The sequence below is a fragment of the Rhinolophus sinicus genome, linkage group LG17 (assembly GCF_036562045.2).
Source record: "Rhinolophus sinicus isolate RSC01 linkage group LG17, ASM3656204v1, whole genome shotgun sequence".
NCBI lineage: Eukaryota > Metazoa > Chordata > Mammalia > Chiroptera > Rhinolophidae > Rhinolophus > Rhinolophus sinicus.
In genome coordinates this window covers 25,765,784-25,776,774 of record NC_133766.1, presented here as the reverse complement: position 1 = coordinate 25,776,774, position 10,991 = coordinate 25,765,784, and the positions used below count along the sequence as shown (strand labels likewise).

Below are 10,991 nucleotides of genomic sequence, written 5' to 3'. Positions count from 1 at the left end.
TCTTAAAGTCTCGGAGTCAGAACTTCTAGCCCCATTCTACTCCAACCTTATCAATCCCTGATTCTCTCCTGAACTGATGATACTCCTGGGACCATTTTCAATATTCTACTTCTCCACCACATTACAGTGAACAGACACACTTCTCCTTGGAGGGCAGGGAAAATTTGATAACTGGAGGTCACTCAGGGTTGGGGAATACATGATCTTATTGTTTCCAGTGCTGTGGTACCTGACGCTGAAACCAAGAAAATTCTGGCAGTCTCTGGATCTTTCCATAGTCATGGCCCTCTCAGGTTTCTAGAATGAGCTTTTCAAAGCTTACTAGTGATTTACCTAACTCCTTCATGCTTCGTGGTCAAGAAAATTCATTCAAGTAATAAGACTTTCAACCAAAGAGGAAATACCAATTTGAGCTTTTAAAGTTTCTTCCCCACTTCCTCTATTTAGACTCTCGAGCAGTAACACTGCCCACATCAGAAGGATCACCCATGCCCCATGGTCCTGTGGCCTAGATGCTCTCCCCCAACTTTGCCTCTGGTTACATTCAATCTGACCTGCTCTGTGCTCCGTGCCAAGCCAGGCCCCATGCTGCTCTGGAAGGCTGTGCTGCTCTTTGGTAAGTCATTGACCGTCGGCATCTCCTCCTGGCACCAAAAATTGTAAGTCATTCCTGAGATACAAAGTTTCTGATTTCACCTTTCTCAGTTCATGTGAGTTTATGGCTAGAGCTTGGGACAAGTGTGTGTTTGTGGACAAGCTTGAGAGAAATGGTGATGGGGGTGTGGGGGACTCCCAGTTGTTTCCTGTCCATTTTCCTGGGTCCTTGGAAGGGCAACCCTTTAGTGTATCGAGCTAAATTAGGGAGGCTGAAAATCACATCCTGAGGCCCAACAACATGTTTACCCTGTGACATCACGTTAAGAGAGCCATCAAGTGGTTGCTAGAAGGGAGGTGGGTGGGGATGAGGGAGAAGGGGAAGGGATTACACAGCATAAATTGGTAACTACAGTATTGCCATGGGGATATGAAAGACAGTTTGGGGAATATAATCAATAACATTGTAAAGATTTTGTAGGGTGTCAGATGGGCACATGTCTTATTAGGGACACCACCTCAGGGATGATGTAGATGCCTGACCACTGCACTGTACACCTGAAGCTGAAGCTGAATAATATTGTATGTCAACTATAACTTAATATATATATATATATATATATATATATATATATATATATGTATGTATATATGTATATATATATGTATATATATGTATATATATTCACAGGATATGGAGTACAGCATAAGGAATAGAGTCAATGGGATTGTAACAGGTATATACGATGTCAGAGGGGCAATAGATTGGGGGAGGAGGGTTATCAGTTTGTGAGGGGTGAAATGTCTAACTACCATGTCAGACCGGGTCTTATATTAATTTTTGCTCCAAAAGACGCATTAGAGCTGATTGTCCGGGTAGGTCTTATTTTGGGGGGAACATGGTGTTGCATTGTTTTGTACACCTGAAACTAAAAAAAAAAAAAAGAAGTACCTATCAGGGCTGTCTCAAAAGGAAAGAAAGGAAAGCAAGGTTATAGAAGGAAAGGAGGCTACTGCTGGAGAGGGGAAAAGATCAGGGAAGCGGGGAACAGCAGCTCCATGCATTTGCTCAACAGTGGGAGGTGTGGTTTTACAAGGATACATATTCTCATGAAGCCTCAGCATTTTCTTGGAATCCGTCAACCATGACTGGGCTTCTCATCTGCTCAAGAGGTTTATGCTCTGAGTGTCCAAAGTCCTTTTCAAATTGACCGTTTCTTTTCTACCTACAACATGTGGAGGGTGGGGCGGGGGTGGGGAGGTTCTGTTCCTGGTCTGACTTGTCCTTGGGTCTGGTTTGAAGGTTCGAATCCATTCTCCCTGATCCATATATCTCTTCTTGACCCCCTTGCCCTGGAATTAGTCACCCAGTCCAGTGACTGAAGGGACTGGTCTATGGGTAGAGGATTGTGGGCAGGGAGGATCCCTGGACTCTCCCAGACTCAGCTCAGTCTCAGCTACTGTCACCCTGCTACACTTAAAAGGAACAAGTCTGGGCATATATTTCACTTTACTTTACAGTTTCTGAGTTGACTTACTTTTTGTTTTAAACTTGGTCCTAGTAGTTTGTTAGTTTGGTTTCCTTGAACCAGAAAAGCAAAACCATTCCTAAATACAATCTCTTTCTGAACAGAGTTTGTGGGAATTTGACCCCTGTGAGGAAAATACCTGTTCCACTCGGTGCTTTTTCTTCCCCAACATCACTGTGTTACCCTGTGTGCTCTACGAAAAGCCATTTGGACAAGGGAGAAAATTTATGCTCACAGTTAAGAACAGAGACAGGATTGCCCAGTGCCTGGATATACTCCAGATGAAAGTTTCCCGAGGGCAAATTGCTACCTTGTAACAGGAACAGCCCTTGGACTTGACTAGATATAGTCCAAGAGCTTACCAGCTTGGAACTGAGGATCTAGGTGGGAGAGAACAAAGGAAGAGAAGAAAGAGAGAATCAGTGACTGGCTGAATAGTGGACAGTGTAATGGAGAACCCAGGCATGACTGGGTTATACCTCATGCTCAGGACCCCAGAAAACCAGCCTAAGATATAGACCCTGTAGCTGGATGTGTAGGAACAGAGTGACTGTAAGTGCAGAGCTGCTATCTCCTCTTGAGTGTGGACAGAAAGACAGAAAAACAACAGCAACAACAACAACAACAAAAACACTGAATACCTACTTTGTAGTGTGTACATGATCTCATCCAACCTTCAGAGCCTTACAGGACAGGTTTTTTGTTTGTTTATTTTTTATCCCTTTCAAACAGTTGAGAAAACTGAGGTTTAAAAAGGTTAAAAACTTGCCTAAGAGGACATGAACAGAAACTTCTACCAACAAGACATACAAATAGCCAACAGATATATGAAAAAATGTTCTATTTCACTAGCTATTAGGGAAATGCAAATCAAAACCACAATGAGATATCACCTCACCATAGTCAGAATGGCTATTATCAACAAGACAAATAGCAACAAGTGTTGGAGAGGCTGTGGAGAAAAAGGAACCCTCATACACTGTTGGTGGGAATGCAGACTGGTGCAGCCGTTATGGAAGGTAGTGTGGAGGTTCCTCAAAGAATTATGAATAGAATTACCATATGACCCAGCAATCCCTCTCCTGGGTATCTACCCAAAAAATCTGAAAACATTTATCTGTAAAGACATATGTACTCCGATGTTCATTGCAGCTTTGTTTACAGTGACCAAGACGTGGAAACAACCAAAGTAGCCTTTGATAGATGATTGGATAAAGAACATGTGGTATATATGCACAATGGAATACTACTCTGCCATAAGAAAAGATGAAATACTGCCATTTGCGACAACATGCATGGATCTTGAGATTATTATGCTAAGTGAAATAAGTCAGACAGAAAAAGTCGAGAACCATATGATTTTACTCAAATGTGGGATATGAAACTGAAGGCAACAAAGGAACAAGACAAACAAATAAAGGAACTCATAGACACAGACAACAGTTTAGTGGTCACCAGAGGGTAAGGGGGGAGGGGAAATGACAGAAGAGGGTAAAGGGGGTCAAACATATGGTGATGGAAGGAGAACTGACTCTCAGTGGTAAACACATAATGCAATCTATAGATGATGTATTATAGAATTGTACACTTGAAACCTATGTAGTTTTGTTGACCGTTGTCACCCAAATAAATTTTAATTAAAAAATGACACACGAATAACTTGAAATAGATCGTAAAAAACCTTGCCTAGAATTACCCTTCTAACAAGAGCAAAACAGAGATGCAAACTCAAGTCCACTTGATGTGAAACCCCATACTTTCTCCTTTGTACTTCACTACCCCTGATCTGGATGTAGTTGTTTCTAATCAGGAGAAACTGGAAAATAAAATTCATTTATTTAAAGTGCCTGGCACGACATGGTCACACAATAAATGGTGCCTATTACTATTATTGGCTATCAGGGATTCAAGAGGCTAGGGGGCCCTGACATTGAACATGCTGGCACATGGCTGGATGTACACTAAAAATGTATTTAAAGTTTAGGAGATGAACCTTAATTTTATTCTGAGCCCTGCATTAGCTAAGTTCAGTCCTAGTACTGGAACCCACCCCCCATACATATACAGCATCCATGACAGATGTCACAGGACTTCCAGATGACCACCCAGCTCCCAGCAACATGGCAGCCACCACTTGGCAAGCAGCGTATTGCTATGTGGTGTAGCTCAATTATGAGATAGTTTTTAATGTTGAGCTGACACCTGCCTCCCTGACTCTCTAATTTCCATGAATTAGTCTCTCTTCTCTCCTATGAAGTAACTGAGAATAAGTCTCTCCTTTCTTTTAAGCTTCATCCATGATGTATTTGAAGACTATTTTGTGTCCTGATTCTGTCTCATCTTTCTCAAATAAATATCTCCCAATCCCTGTAATAGGAAATTGTTCCTGAACCACTGTTCATTGTCCTTGTCTCCTTGGTCTTGATGAATTTTGTCAATGGGTTGGGAGCTGGACCTCCTCACCCCTCCTGCAATTGGTCTTACTAGCACAGAGTTCATTGCGACTGCTGCCTCCATTGTCTATGACTCTGTTGTATAACTTAGTTTGACAATAGCTCTGGGCTACCTCATCATACTGTCACCTCATCTTGTCAACCTATAGCTACCATGTTTCCCAGAAAATAAGACCTAGCCGGACCATCTGGCTAGGTCTTATTCTCGGGGAAACAGTAACTGTGGTCTTCTTTATAGGAACTGCTGTGAGCAGCTGTCGCCTACTCGGTATGTCCCAGTTGGCTGCTGTCTTGATTGCCAATAGTGGTTCTGCAGTCACTACTCCCAGGTCTTCCAGTGCCTGGACAGCAAGTTGCTGGGGTCTGTGGACACGAGCTCATTTGAAGTGTCTCTGTGCTTTCTGGATGCCTTCTTTCTTGTTATGGGCTTCAGTACCCTCAACCCTGTTTGTTCACCACTTTGTAGCTGCAAAATTGTGTCCCATGGAGAGGGGAAAGGAAGGGAGGTACCACTACACAGTAAGGTCTTAGTTACTCTGAGACCAGACCTGCTTTGTGCTTGCAGGTAATGTAGTAACCATTTCAGGCAGTGGGTTAATACAATCTACACAACTATTCTGTAAGGAGGAAATGACTATTATCATTTCCATTGCAGTCAGAACCAGAAATTGGAGGCTCTCAGAATTTATGCAATTTGTTCAAGCTCACACAGAAAGAGATGGATTCATGAGTACAGTCCAGGTCATCTAATTCTAAACCCTGAATGCTATCCACTATGCCAAACTCATAGAAAAAGATGTGTTTAGATGGGAACCAGGGGGGAGATGGAGGGATGGAGAGAGATGGTAAGAAAGAGACTCATAATTCTGCACCCGCTGAGGACCTGTGGCTGAGCTAACCCTGAGCTGAGTAAAGAATAAAGCTGAAAAGCCTTCTTTCACAGTGTGGACAGCAAGAATGACAGCATCTGAATGAACATGCCAAAAATCTATTCTGAGGGGGTCTCCACCCACTCCTCCCAAGGCCATTCTTGCATTTCTCAGTGTTCTGCACAGCACCTAGGACATGTCAGCAACGAAAAACACAAGTGAATGAATGAGGATTGGCTGGCCTGGCTGCACTCAGTCCTATACCATTCATTGTTTCATCCCTTGCCCTAAAGTCCAGAACACTTTCCACTGCTTCATATCTAACTGTGACCCTCAATTGAGGGTCCTCCGTGCCTCGCACTATTTATATCTGTCTAACCTCATCTGTCATTATTTGTGGCTTGGCCTCTCTTCCCAGACCATGTATTCTCCTCAAATACTCCTTCATGTAGAAGCATTAGTGCGGTGGATACAAGGTGCGAGTATAGTATGTGACACACTGGCTTATTCATAGTTGTCTCATTGATTCGAGCTGCCTGTTCATGTCCCACATCCCTAATGATCACTCCTCCAGAGAAACCTCACCTCCTTCATCTGTTCACTTCCATACTCTATTCCTAAGAGCTCTGTGGACATTGGACCACAGGAATCAGGTCCTGCCTTTGCTATCTGAGTTCTTCTATAGGTGTAGATAGGACCCTCATGCACACTAGGGCAAGAGTCTAGTCCTGTGTCTTCTACATTTTGTTCCCTGTCCTGCATGACTTGGCACAAGAGATGTTTACTGAACACAGACTGTGTTCTCCACACAGGTAATATATGGCTATGAGCAAGACAAGCAGAGTCCCTGCTCTGATGGAGCTTACGTTCTAGTCTGAGGAGACAGGTACTTTAATGAATAATATAATTTCAAATCGTGATAAGTACTTTGTTAATACAATGGGACATGATAATAGTGATTGAGGAGAATTCTTTTGATTGGAGAGTCTCAGGCAGACACGTCTAAGGAGGTGACAATTGAACTGAGATAGGGAAAAGGATTCCAGGCAGTGTGTCCACCATAAAAGTTGAGTGGCTAAGTGGCTGAGTGTCTGGTGGCTTGGTGTTTAGGTAATTGGGTCACTGGGTGATGAGGTGACTGGAAGGTTGGGTGGTTGGGCAGTTAGGTGGCTGGGTGGCTAAGTGGCTGGGTAGCTGGATAGCTGGGTGGCTGGGTGGTTAGGTGATTGAGTGGCTGGAATGTTGGGTGGTTGGATGATTAGGTGGCTGGCAGGTTGCTTGATTGAATGGATGTTAGCTGCTATTCCTGAGGTGACAAGCCTCCTTGTCAGAAAGTTCTTTCTGCTATTTAACCTAATTCTGTCACTTTGTTCTCTTGCAGATCCCTGTGTTGGGAAAACTGGTGAGTCTTGTCTATGCCTCTTCTATCTCCAAGTGTGTCTCTGGGCTAAAAGTTAATGGATGGGGATAAAACAACAATTGGGTCTCACAGAAACAGCTTTAGAGCAGTATCAGTCTAGGCCCCTTCTTCAGGAGTTTTAGCTAATGCCAGGAAGAGGAGAAAACCAGGACTCCACTGGTCTCAGGCTGCAGGAACTTCTAGGGTAACTCAACTCCTAGTAGAGTGGCTCTGGGTCTCCATCCTACTTCCTTATAAGTACCGTGTTTCCTCAAAAATAAGACCTAGCCAGACAATCAGCTCTACTGTGTCTTTTGGAGCAAGAATTAATATAAGACCCGGTCTTATTTTACTGTAATATAAGACCCGGTCTTATATAAGACCAGGTATAATATAATATAATATAATATAATATAATATAATATAATATAATGTAATATAATATAATACCGGGTCTTATATTAATTTTTGCTCCAAAAGACACATTAGAGTCGATTATCTGGCTAGGTCTTGTTTTCAGGGAAACACGGTAGCACTGACCTCTGTCTCCTCCTTTCCGTGGCTCTGGAGCTGCTGTATTGTCCACTCATCAAAGCCCTGGACTCCTTTCCCTACCTTTCATGGTCAGAGAAGCAGGCATGTTGTCTATAGATTCTTAATCCTTCAGCTCTCTACACTCCCACCTATCCTGTCCCACTGACGTCCATCAGACATTCTGTCAAGTAGGAGAAGACTCTAATCTATGATCATCTTGACCTCCAAGCGCATGTTCTGTGATGCCAGGGAGGAACAATGCAAACCAACATTTGGTGCTGCTAGAAAGAGCAGCCGTGGAAGCAAAGCTCATAATTCAGTTACCCTGTGAACATCACTAATTACAGGGTAAGGGAAGTGGGTCCTAAGGATCCAAGGAGATCCAGGCAAAGGCAGGATATGCAGGGGCTCCCCTACAAGCCTTGATGACAGGGCTCCCTATATGATTAGTCATCATTATGCTCCGGCCTTCCGTCCTGGCCCTGAGGCCATCTGGGACTAGTGTCTGCCCTGTCAAAGAAGTATGGTTGGGGACAGAACAGCCTGGGAAAGAAATGATAGATGCCACCCCATGACTGTGGTGGAAATGAAACCCCTTGCAGAGGATGGAGATGGAGGCTGGGCAAGCAAGCCCAGGCTGTGGCACGTCCAACACCCACCCCTCCAGCACCTTTTGGGAGGCTGCACAAGAAGTTGCAATGGGGTAGCCAGGGCCTGAGAAGCCAATCTAGGGGAGTGAGAATTGGGGCAGGAGGAATGAGGCAGAGCAATGGATGGAAAGAATCCAACTTGAACCCAAGCTTGGTCAGGTAGTGGAGAAAACTACAATATAAAAGGAGACAAGGAGGGTGGGAGAGAAGGCCAGAGAGAAGGTGCAGGGAGAGAAGAGAAGGGGAGGGGAGGGAGAGGAATAAAGAGAAGAAGGGAAGAGAAAGAAGAGGAAAGGGAAGGAGAGGGAGTGAAGGAAGTCGAGGTCCGGCTTTGTCCTGCCTGGGCATGAAGAACTGAGGGACAGCAACAGATGTGAAGTGCAATCCAGGAACCTCCATCCCCAGTGGGAGGCTCTAAGCTGGGACAGAGGGAGAAAATTGACTGATGGGATCTGCTTCATGGTGACCCTGTTCCCATGTCTCACAGTCTGGCTGTTGCTCCAAGCCTGGCCAGACCCTGTGTTTGAAGGAGACATCCTGACTCTGTGGTGCCACAGAAAGAAGAACGTAAACCTGTCCTACGTGAAGTGCTATAAAGATGGGAAAGTCCTGCATTTCTCTAAGGACAACCAGCCTCTGTTCACGGGGACAGCAGCCATGAGGAGCGGTGGCCAGTACAGCTGCACTGGGGAGGTGATGTACTTCCCACAAATGGACAGACAAGCCTCAGGAATGGCCATGATTCAAGTCCAAGGTGAGTCACCAGCTGAGGGCATTGGGGAGAGTAAGGTGCTGCTCTGGGATCTGGTCTCTAGAGGTCAGCAGCTCTCTGGGCAGCACCCCTCCCTCTGGCTGCCCCTGATGGTGGGCCAATCCACAGGACCCTGACATGTCCATGATGCTGCCTACATGCCCTGTCCCCATGGGGCATATATGGAGCCAGGGGACATCTGGAGAAGAGGGAAGAGTCCTGAATCAGCCCTGCTGCTCACCATGCCCCTCCCACGGAGACCCTGGGCCAGACCCTCCCCTCTGGGGACTAGATGACCTCTACGGCCCTCTGGCTCTGGCCTTCTGGGATTCCAGAGACTGGGGTTGTGTGGGAATCATCTCAGAGCCAGTGGGTAGGATGAGAGACCAGTTCCTGGGGGACAATAACAGTGTCTCCCTCAGCCTCCTGGGGCCTCATTATCCAGGACTTCCCTCCTGAACTCTGCGCCTGCCTCTCCCAGAGCTGTTCCTGCCTCCTGTGTTGAGTGCTGTCCCCTATCCCAAGCCCCATGAGGGGAGCCTGCTGACCCCGAGATGCCAGACGAAGCTGCACCCCCAAAGGTTGACCTCACGCCTCCTCTTCTCCTTCCACAAGGAGGGCCACATCTTGCAGAACAGGGACCTCCACCCAGAGCTGTGCATCTCAGCAGCCAGAGAGAGACTCTGGGCTTTACTGGTGCGAGGTGATCCCTGAGGATGGCAGGGTCCAGAAACAGAGCCACCAGCTGGAGATCAGAGTGTGGGGTAAGTGGGGGAGGAAGAGAGACACTCCCCAGTGGTCTGGGCATTGGGCAGTGGGGCCCTCTAGGAGTATGAGTAGGAGCCCTTAAGGGAGGAGCCAGGAGCCCAGGTGCCCCAGCTGACCTTTCGGCCTGGGTGCTGCCCCAGGTCCTGTGTCCCATCCTCTGCTCACCCTGAGCCCCAGGCACTCCAGCCTCACTGTGGGGACATGGTGGAATTCCTCTATGAGTCCCAGAGGGGCTCCCCTCCTATCCTGTACAATTCTACCTTGATGAGGAGATCACTTGGTTCCCTGTGGTGGAGCGGCCTCCTCATCTTCCTGGTGACATCAGAGAAGGATGCTGGAAACTACATCTGTGAGGTTAAAACAGCATATCCAGAGAGAGAAGCCAGGCTGAGATACTCTCCCTGGATGGTATGTCTTGTACCCCAGCCAGCTCTGATCCCCACATGCTGTCTGGGGTCAGACCTCACTTCTCTATGTACCTCCCACCACGTGGGCACAATGCTGGGCCCATAGTAGGCACTGCATGGCTGAGCATGGACCCTGTTTGGAGTATCTGTCCACTGAACCTGGTGGGGAAACAATAACGTCCATGGAGAATGGGATGTACAATAGGGTGGGGCAATGTGGTCCTCCATGGTATTGCCCTTCCATGTGGGCATCCTAGGAGTCATCCCTAATTCCCATCTACAAGGCTTGTCCAGGCCATGTGGTTCCCCCTAATGCCAGCCATTCTGCCTCTTGTATGCCTGTTTGGAATGTATTTCTGAATTTCATCCTCAACATTCATGGTCACCCCTACTCACCTCCCAGGACCTCAGGTCTTATCCTCCCCCACCAGCAGCAACTGGCTGGTTCCTTGGCTGCCTGTGAGTCTACTTGTTGTGATGGTCACTGCTGCTGCACTTCTGAGTTATTTCAGACCCTGGAGAAAAACCAGTCAGTAATTCTTTTTGGCTTTCTTGGTTGCTGAGTCCCTATGCCAGGCACTGCCCAGCCTTTGGAAAGCCAGAGCCTAGTCATATGTCATACAACAGGGCATCTGTTTAGTAGAGGAGAAAGAAGTAATGAGAACTCTGGTGTACATGTGCATGCTCGCACACACACTCTTGTGCAGTCCTGTGCCCTAGGTGCGTGTTCAGTGGATATTAACTCTTCAGAAGGAAACATGGTGGAGTGGACTGAGCAATGGCTTGTTCCCAACACTGCTATTTACTAATGCTGTGACCTTGAGCCAGTCCACTCTAAGATTCACTAAATATTGCCTTCCCAGGGTTATTGTGAGGGTTTAAGTTGATGAGATAATATTTATCTAATATCTAATTATTAGATTGGCACTTACTCGGTGCTCAGTAGGTTTTCATTGCAGTCTAAGCAGGTCACCAGGCAGGTTCCCCAGGCTGCCTTTTCGTCTGTTATTCATTCCCTAATTCCTCCAATCAGAGTC

General features: G+C 46.3%; 1 protein-coding gene across 3 annotated transcripts; it reads left to right on the top strand.

Annotated features, from left to right (window-relative positions):
• The first annotated feature begins 348 nt into the window (after positions 1 to 348).
• On the top strand, positions 349 to 9,606 carry LOC109437553 (Fc receptor-like protein 6). Of its 3 annotated transcripts, none has more exons than XM_074322261.1 (4): positions 349 to 616; positions 6,827 to 6,847; positions 8,516 to 8,782; positions 9,395 to 9,606. In XM_074322261.1, the coding sequence occupies exons 1-4, from the start codon at positions 496 to 498 to the stop codon at positions 9,484 to 9,486; spliced, it is 501 nt and encodes a 166-aa protein (XP_074178362.1). In that variant the 5' UTR covers positions 349 to 495; the 3' UTR covers positions 9,487 to 9,606. The 3 variants fall into 3 exon arrangements, with proteins under 3 accessions (XP_074178362.1, XP_074178363.1, XP_074178361.1); XM_074322262.1 differs by lacking the exon at positions 9,395 to 9,606 and adding an exon at positions 8,909 to 9,045 and having other exon boundaries at positions 357 to 616; XM_074322260.1 differs by having other exon boundaries at positions 386 to 616; positions 9,261 to 9,606.
• Positions 9,607 to 10,991: the final 1,385 nt, after the last annotated feature.